Source organism: Aythya marila (assembly GCF_965140915.1).
Source record: "Aythya marila genome assembly, chromosome: 1".
Classification (NCBI taxonomy): domain Eukaryota; kingdom Metazoa; phylum Chordata; class Aves; order Anseriformes; family Anatidae; genus Aythya; species Aythya marila.
In genome coordinates, this window is record NC_139042.1 from 198240780 (window position 1) to 198261200 (window position 20421).

Sequence of the window (20421 nt, forward strand, 5' to 3'; positions counted from 1 at the left end):
AACTAAACAGGGTCAGCTGGACAAAATCAGATTGTTAGGGTATGCTAGGTTATGTCACAAGGCAGAGATGTCTACATCTGGAGAACAACTGCAGATGATCAAGGATTAAACAAATAAACAGCAATTCAGAAATGACTGATCAAACCTGCAAACACTGACTCCAGCTCATGGCCAGTGAGGCCTGTAGCAGTACACAGCAGTATGGAATAGGACCTTCCTCACACTTAAAATTTCTTGAATTTCCTTACATTTTAGCCTTCAGCATGGCATTAGTGCTTATATTGCTTGCTTACAACCTGCTGCCTCAGGGGGCTGGTCTGGAATAGCCCCAACTTCTCGAGTTTCCACAAAGGTAACAAAGGACTTCTAAGGATGGTTAATGACCAATATGGGTTACTATTGAGGTAAGAGTCCTATTTTCTATAGGGGTGAGAAAATACTATGAGAGAAAGGAAAGTTGCTTTCTTAACCGCAGTGAAAGTTTTTCAGTATGGAAACTGTTTGACTAGAGCTTTGGGATTTAGCTCAGATCATCCTGAAGTTGTCCAAAATGTCAACTTTTGATAAGTTCCAGGACAAAAAAGTTTCCCCAAAGTCCTGTCCTCTATGGTTTCTGTTTTTTACTATGAAGCTCCTCCAAACTTTCACTCAAGTATTTATGGGGAGCAAAGAAACTGGATGGTTCACTAATACTCTGATCTACTTGAATCCTGATACTGAGCATCCTGAAGAGAATAGTCCTTTTGTTTTAGGCTTTGGAAAAAGACATCATAACTTTGCCTCACATTAAACATGTGTTTGATGGAGAGCTCAGTGAATGTGACCTGTAAGAAAACAGAAGGGTATATTTCAGTCTTCACAAAAGGAACATTTATAACAATTGATAGATGAGGTTGCCAAACATGTTCTTCAGAGATTCACTAGTGTATATATATATATATATATATATATATAAACATGCATTAAACCACAAATGTTTCTTCTTTCTTCCAATTCAATGTCAACGAAGGTTAACCCTAGGCATTATACATTTCTGGCAACGTAGCAAAGTAGTTGCAAAAGACAATGAGTTTAGCTGTGCTCTGCAGAGTACTCTAGTAAAGGACACAGTGTGGCTATATTCAGAAACAAGGGTCATCCTTTATGAGTATTTATAATCCCTGCACTAGGCAGACAGAAAAAAAATAATAATAAAAATACCCTGGTCTTTCAGTTAGTGCATTGACTGACCTCCACATCTTTTCCATTTTGATGTATCTGATGACATCTTTTGCAAACCAATGAATAACATGGCTGCTGTTAGGGCTTATTTTCATGCTCAAAAGACAGTAGCAACTGTACAACTTACTTTTGAAGTAGACATCTCTATCTTTGCTTTACAGAGAGGCACATGGACAGAGATGAATGAATTAGTGATGATTGAGTACTACTGGTTCTTTTTTCAATTCTTCATGTGACAAATGGAAATAACACTTTCTTTTCCCACTTCTTGTCAAGTATTGTTAAACTTCATGTCTTTCATGGTAGAATTCATCTCATTATCTGCTTGCACAATGCTTAATGCTATGCCACTCTACTTTTAGATAAAGCCCTTAGGCACTTCCAGACAGCTACTAAATTTGCGTAATACAAGGGTATGCTGATAACAGACAGAAATTGATTTATTTTACTTGCTGTCTATGCAAACCAGTTTCCAAGAGGAAGCAGTGTAGCTGTACTAAGCCATTTGAATGATACAGAGTAGATTTCATCAAGCACAGCAACTTGCTAGTTTCTGCTTTGCTTCCAGGCTGCCTTAGTTTTGTTCATGGGCAGAGTGGGTTGCTTATGTGCATGTGCAGCTTTACCTGCACAAGTCCATGAGGCTGTGTCAAATGATACGCTGAAGATAAGTTTGAAGGTTCCATTTCAAGCCTTACTAGTTTGTACTCTTCATAAAGAAACAATAAACACCATTAATAAAAACAACAACCCTTCTGGATTAGTAAACAGAACTTATATACACTAATAGCATTATATTGGCAGCAATACACTCCATACATTCATGAAGGTTACAGGGCACATTTCCATATAAACAGTTAAGACAGTGAACTTCAAATATTTGGAAGAAATGTTTATTTAACAACTGAATACATGCTAAAAGAAATAATTTACAGCAGCAGTTTCATTACATTTTTCCTCTCCAGTTTTCTAGTTCCCATCTGAATTGAAGTGATAGATACAGAATTAGAATTATTTACTATCCAGTAAGGAATGTGCTTAAAGAATAAGCACATAACTTTGGCACTGATATAGCAAATAAACTACCATATTACCTGTGTGGCAAAATCTTGCATTTTAGTATTATGCTGAACACACCAAAATGGAGTACCTCTAGATAACAGTACTTTACATTGTACCTCCTTATCTAGTCAAAAATATTTACATCTCTTTTGGCTAATGTGTAGGTAGCAAAAGCTGAACTATTAAACACATACCATTGATATTCACTAAATAATACATAAAAAGGATCAGTAAATGCGCATTCACATGCATTTAATTTAATTTTATTTTTTTTTTTACATAGTGACTTTATTGGGTCATTAAGATTTAACTCTGTTCTGCAAAGATGCACATTTTCTCAGTTTGATGTTATAGTTTAACAAAATCATCATACAGTTTTTAGGAGACATTGAACAAATTCCCATCTTCAGTGATCCATGCAAGTGTAGTGTACATGAGTAAGAGTAAGATTCAATGTATTTTTGTTCCTTTCAAATGGATGTCTTAAAACAAAACATTTTTTTTATGGATATAAATGAAACTTTTCATTTCTCTCCAGCATAAACACAACTTTTTACGTTTTCTAAAGTCTGTAACTAGAGGTTTAGAGGGTTTTATTGATGATTTACAGAAATGTTGTTTTTACCTTTATTTTTAATCCTTATGGTGTGTTAAAAAAATATGACACAAATAGGGGTATGATTTTTATTGAAGCTCCAGGGCATCGTTATATCCATGAATTTATTAAGGCCTATTTTCTTTGGAAAAAAAAAATAGTTAATTTCACTAGTATTAACTGTTGTTTTAATTTGACCATAATATGAATGTGAAAGACATCAATTTCTGCTGCTGACTTATCATCTATCCTCTTATTTATATGAGCAAATACAAAGACATAAACAAGACTACTCGTGTCAGTGAGGACTGAATTTAAGTCAGTAAGATCTGATCACATCTATTATCCAATTAGACTGACAGGTCACAGTAAAAACACTGCAACTTCTGTAATTTTGTTCCCATTAATTATCTTTTTTTTTTTTTTTTTTTTTTTTTTTAAATACAGAAAAGCATATCTTAGAACACAGACTTAATGTAAGCTGTTCTTTTCTTAAGGAGTGGTGGAATAGGTTAGTTTTTATAGGATTTATATTTTTTTCAGCAAATGGCAGCAAAAACGAGCAAGGTAAAGCAAAAAAAAAGTTACATGGCAATACCATTAATATGTATAAAAGGAAACTAAGTCATTTAGGGCCTGTCAAAATCAAACTATATTTTTTCAAATTAATTCTCTGAGGTTCATTTTAAAACTGTTTCCTTTTGTAACAAACAGGATTCTAATGACTTGATGCTACATAATAGCCCTACACAAAAGGCTAAAGAGTGTTTTGTGATTACAGTTAAATACTTCAGCAGACAACAAAGCTCACAAATTAATCATAGGCTGAACTGAAAATTAATATTTCTGTACAAGAAAGCACATAGTTGAACCTATGTTTTAATTTATCCCTACTCCGCGTATCATGAAAGTATGGGAATTTAACAGCACACTAAAGTTCACAAGAGTCAAGTTAAATACAAGAGATAGTTAAACTTGCTTCAAAACTAAATTCCCAAGTACTTTGCATGGCCTTACAGACTTGTCCTGCCCTATTCAATGAATTTATGCTAGAAAATAACTTGCATAAAAAAACTTGCAAGTTCATCACCTGCAAAAAATTCAGAGGGGTCTAAAGTGATTGGGCCTTCAGTGATAACCCAGTTGTTGTGAAGGCAAGAAGCCAAGGTTTTGCTAATCAGAAAGATACTTTAATTAGTGAGTAGCAAGGAAATGGGGACATACTGTGAGAGTTGCTGTCACAGAGGTTGTGTTACATTGTATCTGATAAGGCCAATAGTGTTGTGATTGATAAATTAAATAATCTGGAGTGAATAACAGCAAAACAGATCAGTCATCAATACAGACACACTTTTATATAAAAACTCCTTTAGCAAACTAAGGACTTTGTTCTAGTAATCTTCCCCACAATGACATTACTTGAAATTATGCCATTTACTGACTCTACCAAGGTAAAATATAGGAGGCTGGAGAAAGATGACCTCAAAAGAACTGGACACCATAGAACTGGGGACCAAAGGCACATATGTGCTGAGGTGAATAAATCCACTACTTATATCCCTAAACCGACACTTATGTTGCAAGTGCATTGTCTGTTTTACCCTGTTGCTCTCCTGTATATAGAATAACACAGAAGTGCAGGACCAAATTATCTGTTAGTATAAAATAGTCTTAAATTGAACTGCACCAATTTACTACTGCAGCAGACATCACCCAGGGATAAAATAGTCCCTTTGATTTTGAAACAGATTGCTGGCTCTGAGGTTATATATATGTGGCCTAGTGCTGGTACTTTGAATTTGGGTGATCTGGCCCACAGAAAGAAAGGAGCACAGAGAATCACTAGTGTGGACATATTTCTACCACTGAGTTGGGAACAAAACACCTTAAGATGAATGTGAGCTTTGCTCATGGATATATGATAGTCTATGAGCCACATTATTTAAATATTAGCATTCACAAATATTTATGAACCAAGAAAGCAAGAGTGTAATTAGTAGAAGGTATTTTAATGCTATTTAGTTTTTGTTTTTGTTTTTGTTTTTTAATAATAATAAAAAAATATACAACTGAAAATCGACACTCTCCTCTTAATTGGTTCAGTCTATAGCAAGGTATTACACAAGTTCAATCATTTCAAATACCATACTTAGAGAAAAGAATGCAGAAGACTTCCATGCGATACAGTGACTTTCATGTTAAAATAGCTTAGTTTTAAAATTGCTTTGAAGTTACATGTCATAAAGGTTACTGAGACAGTAGGGAGGAGGTGAACTGCAGTGTGACTAGTTCCCCTGGAAGATTTTCCAAACAAAAAAGTAAAGCAGCTCATAATTGGAAGTTGTCACTTTTTTTAACTCTAAACCAATAATTAGGAAGTACAATATTTCTAAGACAGAAAGTCTAATCTATTTTAGAAAAGAGCTAATGTTTGCTGCATATTTTCCATCGTACATTTAAATTATATTTTTTATAAAATACATCTTTAGATCAAAGCTGAAAGAAGTCATCAGTAGTAGGCCAGTGTACTCCAAATTTTTTTGTTCCTCCAGATGATGTTCAAATTTCCATATGTTGTTCAAATTTCCACAATCTCATCCAGTATTGTTTTTCCTCTTCTAATACTTATAAACAGGAGAACTGGTAGACAAAACAAGAACAAATCCTTGTGTCCAATCATGTGTTTAGACGTTCATCAGCTTAATGAGTTCATGCAGTTTTATAATAAGTCTACGAGTGGTAGTGCTGATGATGAAAGGTGGGTTTTGTTTTTCTTTTCTTTAAGATGACAGCATGAAATACAGCATTTTGTCTATATCTCAGGCAAAAGAGAAAGCAAAACCTGCCTGCTGAATACTTGGAGAACTCTTTGAGCATTAAGCTAGGTCCAGGTGAGTTTTCATCCTTGATACTCCAGTCTTTCTGGTCTTAGAATCAGAGCAGAGACAAAGGACTTACTAGGAAAGTTAGAAATGGATTTTATTTAAACCTAGTGGAAACAGTTTGAACTTTCCACTCTTGTAAACATCCACATAATGCCATGAAAAAGTTCATGTATATTGCATTTTGTTTTCCAGTTATCTGTCTATACAAGTTTCTACTTGGATGAGGTTCCTAGAGGTAACGCAGCTCAGACACTCCGTGGTGCCCTCTCAAATTCATGGGTCCTCCTGTTCCTACCTTTTTTATTCTCTTGTAGATGCTTCCACTTATTTGTATTCACCTGCGCATTGGCAGGCCTTTGACGGCGTTGTTTGCGGTCTCTTTTCCAAACCTGCTCACAGAACTCATCCATTGTGTTGAGATTGGGGTGATTGATTAACTGCATGAAGTCTCTATACCAGATCTTTTGACTGGGTGTCATGCTGTTGGTAGCATCCTTGGTTTTGGAGGCATCACCATCATCTTCTTTATGGAGCAGCTCTTCCAGGTGGTCAGTATCAATTACTTCCAGGGTCACTTTGAGCAAAGATTGCATGAAGCCATGCTCCACAGCATGACAAAAATAAATACCAGAGTCTCTCCGTTGAAGACTTCGTAGCAATAGACCTTGCTCTGTTCGGATCATTCGATCATCCACTTTTATCTGTATTAGAGAAAAGGGGTAATTTCAATAGTTTGCTTTCATATATGTGCAAAATTATCCTCTTAACATACAAGTTCCTTAGCACAGTTCATTTCAGCTAGTAAAATTTGGCCAAAAAGCCCAAAACCACATAAATGGAATACCCCTTGCCAGTCATCTGCAGTTATGGCAGAGTCAAATACTCTGGGCAAACTATTCTTGTGGTACAAAAAGAGTTTGGAGGATGAAGAATTTACTCTTTAGTCTTTATTGATACTTGAATAATATTGGTAGCAGCTCAATCAGATGGAATTGTCAGTAAGATTAGAGAAAATGCCAACAGTTAATCAGCAGAGCCAGCATGGATTCATTTGCCTTAATTAAAGATGACACATTTACTATTACCTTTAAGTTATGCCCAAATATATATGTGGGAAAGGTTCGATTGTTCCCTACTACAGAAGGTCTTATTTGTAGGAGGGGGTTCAGGGTAAGTGGAGAATTTACAAAAGAACAATAAGGATTCACTCTGAAATTTTTAATATTCAACAAGTAGCTGTCCAAAATATCATATATTTATGAATGAACTGATATCTACAAATATAATTTCCTTTTTTGAATCCATGTGGAGCTGTGGACAGAATGGGCACATTTTCATCTGTTGCTCTCTTCACCAAAAATAAATTCTAAATATTTTACTATTTATGCAAATAAAGCAAAAGTATATAAATCAGTTTACATAACTAAATGCATGCTTTAAAAAACGTGCTTCAGTATAGTTCATCTATATTTCCAAATACTTAAATGCAACAGACAAGTTTTAGTTTCCTAGCTTGATCTCTCTACATACCAGAGTAGATTATTCTCTTATGACATATGTGACCTAGCTGGATAGTAAGATGATTTGAGAACCCGGATAATAGGTTCTCAAAAACCCGAGTAATAATGTAAGAATGTTGGTAACAAGAGAAAGAGGAAAATAATCTGTCAGTTTAGTGCAATGCAATCAGAGAAAGTGAGTGGTTTTGCCTCTATGAATACTGGTTTTTAATGAAAATGATATGCAAATTTTCATACTCTTGGGTCTACTACAGTTCCTCACTCTATCTGTATTATCTGCAGTTCAGTCTTGGAGCATGCAGCACACAGGAAACACTCCTGTTGGACTACCTTTTACATAGCATAATTAGATTAATATAGTCAGCTTTCTCTCTCTCTCTCTCTTTTTTTTTTTTTTTTTTTTTTTTTCCTGTAGCAACAGCTTTCAGGTCTTCGTAATTTTTAAGTTCAATATAATCCGTGTACGATGCTTTAGGTGGTACTTAGCATACTAGCTTTTTGTTGACCATCTGTGAAAGGGAATTTTAGTATATCTAAGATATCTGAATGAAAATCAAAACAAAACAAAATAAAGAATCAAACAAACAAACAAAAAATGCTTTACAAGGAGTAAACCAGGGACAGAGTATGAAAGTTTTCTGATATGGATCAGTAAAATCTCTTGGAGTTTATGGGATTTTATGTGATAAGGGTATGAATATGATGAGGAGCAAGAAAAATAATAAGATTCCAGGAGAACAACTGCAAACTGAAGTAAAGATGGACATTATTCTGGGAAGGACAGAGGCTCAAATATATCTTCATAGAAAAGATTAGTTGTATCTCTTATTTTTTTTCTACTGTACCTCTTCTTTGTGGTCATCATTTTGCTTCTGGAATTGCCAGTAGACTATGGCACGCTGAGATTTTGGACTGCACTCAAGAAAAGTGCTGCTATTCTCTACGCCATAGATAATCTTTTCCTCCACAGTCTGACCACTTAGATTATCTGTAAAGCAAAGGGAAAAGGGAAAAAGGAAAAATAGGAAAAAGGAAGGGAAAGGGGAAGGGGAAGGGAAGGAGAAGGGAAAGGGGAAGGGGAAAGGGAAGAGGGAAACATAAATTTAAATGATCAGGAAAGAAAAAAATATCTTAATTAGCAAATGAATTTGTTTATTTACAAATTAGGATCCTTTAAGGTGTTTCAACATAATAAGACTCTTAAAGATAAATTTCTCCATACCAACATGTCTTTGGAAAATCTCCATTGCCTCTATTTTTGTAAGCAACCCTTGTAGTTTTTTTTTTTTTTTATTTTTTTTTTTTTTGTATTTTAAATCCTAATAGCTGTTAATATATCAATATGTGAAGTTAATGAATTTCATTGTGAAATTTTGTTCAAACCTCATTTTTATTCATCAAGGAAAACATCTAGGACATGACAAGAATTTTTATGGCCAACTGTATGCAGCGAGAAAACTCAGGGTGTAGTTGCAGAATGCCTGTAATGATGCCTCCTGGACTCTATGATCATAATACTTTAGAGCAAAGTAGTAAAACATGAGGCTATTTAAAAGTAGTATAATGTATTTAGATTATATAGCACTATGGTTTGCTGAAGCTGTTAATGACCAGGAATAATGTTTTCAAGGAAACAATCTTCAATTAATCATTTCCTTTCATACAGATATAATTTATGGAAATGTAATGAGGTTAATAAACCAGACATTATGGGAGGGGACAAAGAAAGTTAAACAAATAACTTCCTTTTGTAACAGCAATGTTTCAAGATATTCATCAACTTGCTGGAAATATCACATAGCTATAGGACTTATATGGCATTTGATTCTTCTCCGATACCGCAGAGGCTATAAGGCATCATATTACAACTCTCCACCTTAGCTCTTTAAAATGCTGTTATGGTCTTAAGTGGCAAGAATACAATAATCCTACAGAGTAGATGGAGAGGAAGGAGTTGGTAAACTATTTAACACTGTTTTGATCTCATGGGGTTTCCTGTCTCCTTGCCATTATTTGTCATTCTTTCCGTTTTCCATTTTTGATCTACAGTACTGGAATTTTTTTAGGAACTTCTTTTGAAACAGTTTAACAGGAAAATGATGTCTAATGAAAATATTCTCAAATAAATCATTTGTCACAATGTGTTTGCTTTCACTTAGCCTTTATCATATTGGCCAAGTTTAGCAAACACAAGTTGTTTGCTAGACTACTGAGCCAAAGTTAAAATTGAGCTCCTGGTTTATGTTGACACAGAAATCATGTCTTTCCATAATGACTTGCAGCACGATGGAGGATAGGAGGAAGGATGGGGGACAGAATAGGAACTTGTGCTTGCCCAGTTCTCAGTAAGGAAACATCAAATGGCCTATAAATGTTAAACAAATAGGGATGGATTAGTTTGCTTTCCTCTGCTGGATTATAAGTTTTTCCAGCAAGTAAGCAGGGTATCATATAAATGAGAAACTGAAGCAATTTTTATGACATCTCTCAGAAACCACATCCCAATGAAGAATGTCAGTGCAGCTTTAGGCCAGGAAGATGGAGAGAAATGGTGGAATGACTTAGAAAGCAAACCAACAACAAAATTGTAATACAGATGGAACAGAATGTAGCCAAGTGTACAGAGGAAAGGCCTGATGGAGCTTGGGCAAATTTTTGTCAATAAAATTGAAGAACTGGAAATATATGAAGACATTAACTGAATATGACTGGAAGTGAAAAGATAATGATTGCAAATGGAAATGGTTGGATGATTATTCATTGCTACTCTGTAGATTCAACAGCATGATCTAGGTGTCCTTTCTCTACTGTTTCAAGTTAGATGCTCTGATTTAGGAACAGAATTCACATGGCTAAACAGTTGCCATGCAGTTGACAAGAGGTAGTTTCGTATCTGCACTGGGATGCACAACAGACAGCACATGCATGGCTGCAGCATATAAAACAGCCAGTAGGAAATGTCCCCTTCTTCACCTAGGATCATTTCTTTGGCAAGGATCCTACTGTGCATGAGCAGTAGCATAGTTTTAAGTAAATAAAGGAGTTTCTTCAGAAAAAAGTAGACATCTAGGATATCCTTAATATTTGAGAAACTAACCACAGTTTTAATGGAAGTTAGCTTGAAGGTGAATGCTGACACCGTTTGAAACTTCTGGGTGGCTTGTTGGATCTTGCCCATGGCATTCAGGTCTGAGATCACATGGTAGGTAGCAGAAGCCCCCTTTCAAGTTGCTCACAGCTCCAAAAAAATTAGCAACAGCCATGCAATGAGAGGGGAAGGAATTAAGAAATCCTTAAAATTCAATTTCTATGATTTAAGGGAGCAGAAAACAGGTCCCAAAGTGTCTATAGATTTCACATAATACTGAGTATGTAGAGTGCAAGAAAGTAAAGCAAAGTGATGGCATAATCACAGGACCAGAGAACACTTCTGGGACTGAGGGAGAAGATGAAGAGAGTAGGAAGAAGAATGAATGACTAGGAAGTTCAGAAGAACAGCTGGAGTAATTAGAAAACTATAGAAGTCATGAAGGTGGTTATGAATTTGAACCCCAAATCCTGTCTGAGATCTGCAACTCCCAAAATGAATCCAACAGCAATATCAGTTTACTACCCCGATAAATACATAATTTCCGACATAACCAAAGAAGTATGAAAAGTTAGGTACTTATCCCAAGATTGGTTTGCAGATGAATGCATCTGATTTTACAGACAAACAAGGAGAAGTTCTATGAGCTCTCCCTGGGATGACTTACCTAAGAAAAGGTTCCACCTCACTTACAAATTATTCAAAACAAGCAAGCATATAAACAAACAAACAAACAAAACCACCTTGATAAATTTCTTGATAGCACTAATATGGAATAATTAAAATTTGTTCTTTGGCTGACACAAAGTTATTTATGTTTTTAAATTCAAACACTTATATCTGGCCAAACACATGTACAACTGAGGATCCTCATCTTTCTCTGTTGCTGCGTACTGTGCAGCATTTGCACAAAAGAACTGAGAGAGCTAACTAAACCTTATTAAGCACTATTGCTTCTGACTGATATCTACGTAAATTTCCACAATGTCTTTAAAAGTGACTTGTATACTAAGAGACCATTTTTTGTTTGTTTGTTTGTTTGTTTTGTTCCTGTAGAGGAATGTGTAGAAATGTAGTAAATGGTTGCTGGAGCTCATTCTTGGCTATAAAAATTCCCAATTCTACTTGTGTTGTCCATGAAACTACTGGTCAGAGCCAAAGAAAAAAAATAACATAAATTGGCAAAGTTCATGGACCATGTAGCTGTCTGTATACTGCATGATGCACTTTTCCATATGTAATAATCTAAGAAAATTTTACAGATTCACAACTAACTTTGTAAGTTAGTTTCTTCCAGTCAGTCCATCTTCATTTCACCACTAGATGGTGAAATCATTTTCAAGTGATATCTTGCCTCATATTTCACTGCTTTACCTATTTTGACAAAGCTGTATTAAAAATCCTTGTGGTCAAGAGTAGTATATAATAGCTTTTTCCTGACCTTGAGTTCTCATGATTTTTGTCATAAAAAAAACTGCACAAAGAAAAGATTAATCTCTTTTCTTTGTACAGAAGATATATTTTCAGACAAGTATGTTTTCCAGGGGAAGGTTAAAAAAAAAAAAAGGTGTTTTTAATTACTTTCCTGGTCTATGAAGATAGGGAATAGACCTGAAGTTGTATAAATTACAGCTAGCAATGGGAAGAGAATGTTAAAAATAAAATGGGCCCGTGGTAGTTAGCTCACCATGAGTAGTTTAAAGATGGAGAAACTAAAAAAGGTGAAGGTAATGTCTACGACATGCTGCTTTCAGGAATAAAATCCACATGTAGTGCCTGATGTAATTTCATACTGGGGAACCAAAATGTCATCTCAGCCCCAATAGCCAGTTGTCTCATCTGCTATCTGATGTCTATTACTAGATATAATTTAAGTGGAAAATTGTGAACTTTCTACTAGTCCAAATTGTCAAATTCAAATTAATCTAATTGTGCATTCATGAGTTATAAAAATGTGACAATTGTATATTGATCATAGTTCATTCATGAATTTTCCCAAGCCTTTTATTCTGAGTAGCTTGGCCTGTGTCTGAAACTAATGAAGCAAAAAGAAAAGCTGCAGTAATCCTAACTATGATTAAATAGCTAATAATTAAAAAGGAAGATAGAGAAAATTGTTACTGGTAGATAGTAGTAGTGAATTGCAGCTGACACAAGAGTACATGTATGGATTATTAGTCATTGTTGCTATTATAAGAACTGGATGGACATAAGGGTTTTGAGGTATCTCCATGTTCAGCCACCTCTACTTTATTTATCCCAGAAATCTGTGCAATAGTTTAACTGTTATTACAGATATAACACAAACACAATTTTTTTATTATTATTTTATTTATTTTTTTTTCCAGCAGAGGGAAGTGTTGCCTAAGTGTTCTCTTCATGTAGGGCAAAAAGTACATTTTTCGTTTTCTGAGTGAAGATCTTTTGAAGAGTTTGGCAACAAATTAGTAACTGTGAGGTTCGTGAGCCAAGCAATTCAATAATGGAAGATCTGGTCAATACAGTATGTGAAAATAAAACAACAAAAGTAAAAGATGTCAAAGAAAACCGAAAACATACTGAAAGCACACAGTACAGGCCTACTACATGGAACAACTGTTAGGGTGTCACCTACAACAAAGGCCATTCCATATTTAGCAAAGGTGGCTAATTATGTGCTTGTTTATCATCACATTCAAACTATATGAACTAACATGTATGTACTTCTTTCTGTTTTGAAGGTGGTATTATACTCTTCTGACATAATGAACCTAGTGTGATAATATGATATAAGGTAAGTGAATCAGAAAAAAAAAGAATAATAATAATTAAAACTGTTAACTGAGGAATAAAAAAATAATTATCTTTAGTGTCTGATCCAGGCTGCTGTAATAAAATGCATAAAATAGGATGCTGTAATAAAATCACAGAGTTTGAAACACTGATTTTGTGTTATTAGAATTATTTAGTGATACATTAGGTTCGTCTGTACAAAATGTTCAAGACAATTTCTCCAACAAACCATTCACGTGCTTCCTATTCTACTCATGCAGTGCAGAGTCTGTAAGTTCATACAAATTTGTTGTAATTTAGCCATTCCCATAACTCACCATGATGTTGCAGATCTGAGCAGTGGGTAAGAGGGTCTCCATTTCGGATGTCTTGTCGTCTAGTACGTCTGTAAGTATTATATTTGAAAATTATTAGCGACCTCAATGGTCAGCATTCACTTTTGTCAACAAATGGAGCATATACATAAAATTACATAAGTCACAAGTGCATCTAATCAACATGATGAAGGAAATCAGCTTATTATTATATTCTATGCATTATCATAGTTCATCAGCCTCTACACTTACCGACAAAGTCTTCAGGATCATGCCTCTTGTACTGAGTCTATGAAGTACATTTTAACTTTTTAGGTAATATTAATCAGAGACAAATTCATGACTTGATTCATAGATACCGGGACTGTTATAAGGTATCAAAGCATAAACAGTAAAGTTGAGCATACACCAAAAACATGAAGAAAACATAGCTTTTCTGCAAACACAGAATACTGTAAGTAACATGGCACCTTTTAGTTAAAATGACATATTAGAATTAATGGCTTTTAAAGAGTGTCAAAGTGTTGTATTTTCTACAAAATCTAAGTTAAATTAAGTAGATGATCCCAGCCACTGCAGACTAATGTATGTGTAAAACATTTAATGTATGTATTGCACATGGCTTTGTCTTTAGAGTAACTGAATAAAACACTTACACAGGAAGATTTGGAAATGATTCTTAAGTCTTTCGTTCTTTGATCTCCACTAGCGATTTTGGAAAACAAACTGATCTAAAATCACTGTGCTAAAAATACTCTATGTCACAGAATAAAGCTTTTAAATATATTTTTTGTTTTTGCATTTGTTCTCTGTCTGCTCCTATTTTTATTTAAATAGCTGTGACAGAAAATTCAACTGAGCCACAGAAAAGGGTTTCATATTAAAAAAGCAAGAAGAACAAGGCAAACAAAGATGTGTTTCAAGTGTGAGGATTTTACTTTAGGAACCAGAGAAAGCCTGAGGGCTTGCAAAATTAGAGGAGAACAAAGAGGATTAAGCTGCTGAACAATGCTGTGATTTCAGATTATAGCATCCAGCAACGGATATGCAAAAGTCAAGTAGCCTTGTAAAAAGCACTGTTGGTCACTCCCTTGTGGCAACAGCCCACATTTTTAAAAAGTCATTGTTGTGCAGTACAGAGAACTCTTCAGTTCACTAACCCTATTTGCAGTCTCTAAGAGCCCAGCATCAGCACATACTAATTGTTTTCACAGAGGCACCATCAACCGAGCAGCTGACTCCTCTTGGCTGAAAGACTTTACATGTTTTATTGTTGTTGTTGTTTTGTTTGTTTATTTGTTTGCTTTCAGCTAAAAACTACTGAAACGTTAAAACAGAAATTATGTATATGAAATATGGCAACAAATTTTAAAAAATTGAGATAATGGAAATAAAAACCACAAAAAATGTTCCTAGTGAATCAGGAGATCTAAGCATGCTTTAATAAGAATGATTTTTTTGTTGATTGATATAAGATTCAAAAATATACTGACCCTAATTTCAGATACCTTCTTTATAGTGCTGTTTACCAATAAATAAAAATATCCCCAAGACATAAGGAACCATACAATTACATTATTCCATCCTAAATTTTGAAAGGCAGTATATTTATAGGGTACTATTTGTAGGAAAAAGCCTGTGGAAAGATTCATATTACTGTCAATGGAATTTGGATGTGATGTTTAGTTAGAATCTCAGGAAAATGTCGCACATAGCATTGTATCAACATGATGATTTATGAAATATGAACCAGAATACATCTACATGGGGCAGAGTTAAGGGGTCACAATACAGGAGCTCTGAACTGTCATTTAAACTTCTTAAATATACAAAGAAAGAGGAGTAAATTAAAATCATGGCTTGTAAAAGTTTCTTTAAAAAAAAAAGGAAAAAGAAGAAGGAAAAAAAGCTCTATTAGAAAAGCATCTGTGCAAATGCCTCAGGACTCTCCCAGTATTTCTGGAGCCTAAAATTGCAGACATTAATTATTTGGAAAATGTTTTTTTTTTTTACATTTAAGTTGTTTTCCATGATGCTGATTTTGTCACAGATGCATTCAAAGCTGGCTTGGGGCAGTGGGTACAGCAGGTACCAGGTAAATAGCTGATCCTCCCCTTCAGTAAACTTTTTATTCTACTGTTGCTGCTGCTCCCAGGGGAGAAAGGGGGAAGGTTTCATGGAACAGCTGCTTCTCCTGTCAGGACCTCAGTCTCCCAGAACTTACTTTTTAAGTGAGCTTAAGAAACACAAGTTTTGCAACCCAAGGCTTTTCTATAGCTATGCAGACAAGTGTAGCTCATTAACCTCACCCCTTAATCCCAGAAAGAAGAGCTGTCTTTCCCTTTACCCTTGATGGCAAAGGCGAGCTCAGTTTGCCATTTAAGAGAATAAATTGAAGAGACGGATAAGGAAAAAATTAAAAGCCCTATTTTTTCTCTATACGTAAGCAGATGAATTATATGATTAGGTGAGTCTTGAGTGGGCAGGGAGTAAAAATAAATATTTTATGCAGAGAAAGCATGAATGCAGAGAAAGCATGAGTTTCAGGGACAGAAAATAGTTGAGAGGTAGCAGAGAAGGATTATCCAGTGGTTAGACCTTACTAAAATCTCCTTCGATTCAGAAGCAGTACTCAACCACACTGATTTCTAACCCTTAAAACTTTCAGATCAATTCAGTCTTTCAGACTCCCTTTGAAAACCTCACTGGTCCCTCTCCCTGCTTTCCTACTCCTCTTCCTCTTAATGCTGTGTTCCCAACACAGATTTGAAATTATCCCATGCAGTGGAGAAAACGTGACCAGCTCTTCATTTGGGATGGGTTCTGTTTCTCCTTTTTAATTATTTTCTAAAGAATTTCAGGGGGAAAAAAAAAGTCTCAGATTAATTCCGCTTCCTGGTGCAAAAATAGAACCTGATATTCATTCCATAAGCAGCTTTTTCTTTTATCATCAGTAGTTGTTTAGGATGCATTGTAATGCAAACCTTGGAACTTTAATCCTCCATCTGAAAAGTCTGTGACACAAGTGTTACTTCCCACCCCATACTACATTTCATCTCCTAAAACAACCAATTCAAAACTGGAGTTTTGAATCTTGAAACTCCCAACTAAGTATATGTTAACATTAATTTCAATATATATATAAAGGGTCCTTACATGTATAAATCCTTGTACTCCTTGTTTCTTAATGTTAACATGTTTTCATCTTTGGATTATCCAATTTATCATGGGAATCTCAACACTACGCCAGTGTATTCTTATTTGCAAGTGGTTATCAATTCAGTTATTCCTAATTTCTACTTCAGTAACTAACAGCAGTTCAGTAACTATATGCTTTAAGAGAAAGAGTTCTAGAAACAAAGGAAGGCAAAGAAAATATGATTTTAAATCTTCAGAATAGGCAGCTAGGACTTGTAAATTCTTATAAAAATGCTGTTTTTTACTTACAGAGTCTGTTTTCCCTTAACCTTTACATTGCAAAGCCTTCAACATCAGTGCAGAGTGAAAATAAAATAACAGTTGTTTCGATCTGGGAGCATTTAGACATACATCAACATATAAATTATACTTTAGAACAGTAATAATGTTATATATCACTAAATAATAACTCTCCATTACTGTTCAAAACAAATTAGACAAATTTTCTTTGAATTACAACGTATGAAAATGTAGGATTATTTAGTTGTTTGAGTAGTGTTTTTTTATTGTTATTATTTTATATCAACACCCCTCCTAATGTTACAGAAAGTCAATTTCTTTCCTGTTTATTACTGAATAGAAAGTTACAAATACATTTCAGAAACAATATTCTCTGAATATTTTGACTTTTTTTTACAACAGTTTTTAAGCCAACCAAAGAAGTAGCAGTGTTCACTTTAAATCAGCCAAGACTTCATATTGCTCGTAGCTCCCACGATTATGTTTTCTTTGGAATAGAAAAGACTCCACTTAACCATGCCATGAAAAATCTCCAAAGCCCTCTGGTCATATTGAGATCATCAGTTAAAACAAATAGCAAACCATGCAGATATCTGAAACTGTCCCTACCTCTTAGCAGTGGGGAAGTAACGTGAGCAGGATGAACCATCCCAGGCACAGTAAGGGTCTCTCGCGAGGCAACACTCAGCACATGCTTTTCCATACACATCACAGCGGTGTAAAGGAAGCTGTGAAACTCCAGTGGCAGAGCCAATGTAGAGCTGTTGCTGTAACAAAAATATAAATAAATAAACAAACAAATAAATAAATAAAATTGCAAATTACCAGTTTTTTTGCTAGGAAAGCCTAAAATATTTACAGTAAAACAACAAATGCAAAAAGGGATGGAGATCCTGTTATACACTAAAGGAATGAGAATTGTCCTCTGGTTAAAAAATCAAATAGGAATGACTGATTTTTTAAAGGAAACTCTCAGTGGCTTCTCTAAGAAGAAAAAATAATATTGTATTTTTTTCTTTTCTTTCCTTGTATTCAGATCCCCTTACTGGATAGTGCTACAATCAGTGACAGAAAACAATGAAGAATATTATTGTGGTTTTCATTTTTAAAAATAAATAAATAAACAAATAGGCAGCTTTCACTTCCATTTCCTATGTAAGACTTAGATTTGTGTATGTGCAGGGGGACTTCTAAAGTAAACTATTTTAGACAGATGCTGATACATTTCAGCTTGGAAGTTCTGCCACGCATGCATTTCTTTGCATGTCTAGTAATTCTGATTCTTCATACTCTTTTCTGCAGGTCACACATTTTCATTAAAACATATATTTAATGAGGGAAGATGGCATACTTATATTTGGATAAAAAACAATGTTGAATGAAAGATGGAGTTCAAAGGTAGAGAGGAGCTGCAAAAGAAAAAAGTGATGCAAACAAAATGAGGTACCATTTGTAGCGTGTCACAACAGAAAATCTTGTCTCTCTCAGTTTGCTCTTTGATATCAAATCCAGGTGGTCCATTTGGGAGGCTGGTCCCAAGAGAGGCATGAGGAAACAACTACTAAACCCATATGAAAGTCCAGACATATTTCAGCTTAACACTAATTCACAAAGCAAACAAGTATGAGTGTAGTAAGCAAATACACTTAATTCTGAGATACATAGAATAAAACAAAATAAATGGATATATAAAAATAGCATGGTGTAATCCTTCTGTTTTTAAAACACTGACACTTTTCTATCAAAAGCTGTCCAGCACCCATGATGGAGCAATTAACACTTCTCTTTTGAGTCACTCCAACAAATCCCACCAAGAAAATGCATATTTGTATTCATTTTTTCTGTCTTAGAAAATATATCTGGTATGAAAAAATAGGTTTTCAAGAAATATCAAAATTCTTTATCTCCTGCATTGGGATGTCCCAGAGGTACCAATTCCAGGAAATTCAGGGATGGAAGGTGGCTGAGATTACCTATTTATTGTAAATGATGAGCACTGGAGACCAGGAGACAGAAAACTGAAAGCGTTCAAAGAAGGTGTTAAATTATTTGAGAGACAGCAGTTTGGCAGTTTTTACAGACATATGAACTGTAACAGAAACATCCCTTGCCTTCATGTAAACATCAGTAGTTTTTCAAGGAAAATATGTCAAGGAGAAATATCCAAAAGAAAATTCACCAATAAATTGAAAACTAAGCCCTATTTAAGCAGCTGCTTCCATCCATTATAGTACCGTAGCTGGGCTGTAAAACCACGCCCTTCTGGGCAACAATCTCTGACCACTCATATCTCTCCACAAAGCCTTCATTGTACGTAGCAGTCCCCAGCTAGTGTATCCTTGAGCAGCAGATGACAGGCAACAGACATGAAGGGATGATTTTCTTTAACTTAAGTCACTTAATGAAGTTCCCAGCTTAGGGGTACATTCTGCAGTAAAAAGAGCAGCAATTCAAATCATAGGTGACCTAATCATTTCTCGGGGGATGCCTTTTCTCTTTACTGATTATAGAGGCAGCATAGGTCAAATTAGAGCTTCACTTAAGTATCTTAAATGTCCAGATGGTATTGATCTGGGTCCTATGTAATTGAGGCATTAATATATATGTGTGTGTATATATGTGTGTGTGTAGCAATGTGTGTAGCCAATATAAAAATGAACCCAGAGAATGCATATGGGAAAATAAAGAAGTATGGTGTAATGGTTTCTTACATACCCATGTAACCAATTTCATTTTGTAAAATAGCCCTCTCTAATTTCTAATAAATGTCTTTAGAATTAGAGAATTACCAGAAACACAGAAGAAAAAAAGAAAAAAAAAGAAAAAAAAAAAAAAGAGGCCAGAATAGGGTTACTTAAAATCTCTACTCCTTGTAAGTAAGTTCATAAAGTTCAGTCACTGAACTATAGCATGTGTTTTAGGTGCCACACAGCCTGAAGGCTGCTGATCTGTTTGCTGCTCTTCTCATTATATTTTTAGACTCCAGCTGGTGATCATTATTCTGGACACTAATAATATATAAATCCAGGCAGTAAGAAATTCAGAAAGTAGGAATAGAATGTTTTGCATCAATGGTCTGACTTTCTTTTGCCATACACAGACAAACTACTTCTTGGGCAAAAAGTGTCTCCCACGTGCTTTTTAATTTAATGAATCATCTGATTAACAGATCAAACTAGAGAGAAATAATAATAATAATAATAATAATAATAATAATAATAATAATAATAAATCTTCTAAAAATCCTTGCAGAAGTATCATTACTCCAGAGAAGCTGGGAAGACTAGACTAACATTTTAAGCAATCCAATGATTTCTCTGCTGTATTGTGCTTCCCAAAATCTTTCCCTAGCATTTGGAGGAAGAGATAGGTGAGAATTTTGCAATTAAAAAAGAAAAAATAATAATAATAATTTAAAAAATAGAAGAACTTAGGAAGAATTTTAAAAATGAGGTACCATGTACCATGCTTTTATAGTTAAGATAAAAGAATTGTAGTGATGAAAATAAAATAAAGTGATGTCCTT

At 34.7% G+C, this 20421-nt stretch overlaps 1 protein-coding gene across 3 annotated transcripts in view; it reads right to left on the reverse strand.

Annotated features, from left to right (window-relative positions):
* Window positions 1-2110: 2110 nt before the first annotated feature.
* Window positions 2111-20421, reverse strand: part of SEMA3A (semaphorin 3A) — a 342073-nt gene continuing 323762 nt past the window's right edge. For 2 of the 3 annotated variants that reach the window (XM_082760949.1, XM_082760950.1), the window contains 5 exons: window positions 17505-17662; window positions 13461-13528; window positions 8129-8271; window positions 6059-6464; window positions 2111-5518 (listed from right to left, as the gene is read on the reverse strand). In XM_082760949.1, coding sequence (XP_082617075.1) covers window positions 5457-5518; window positions 6059-6464; window positions 8129-8271; window positions 13461-13528; window positions 17505-17662 — 837 coding nt within the window. In that variant the 3' untranslated portion in view covers window positions 2111-5456. Of the gene's footprint in view, window positions 6465-8128; window positions 8272-13460; window positions 13529-17504; window positions 17663-20421 lie in introns of all 3 variants that reach the window. The other variant, XM_082760951.1, reaches the window with a different exon arrangement.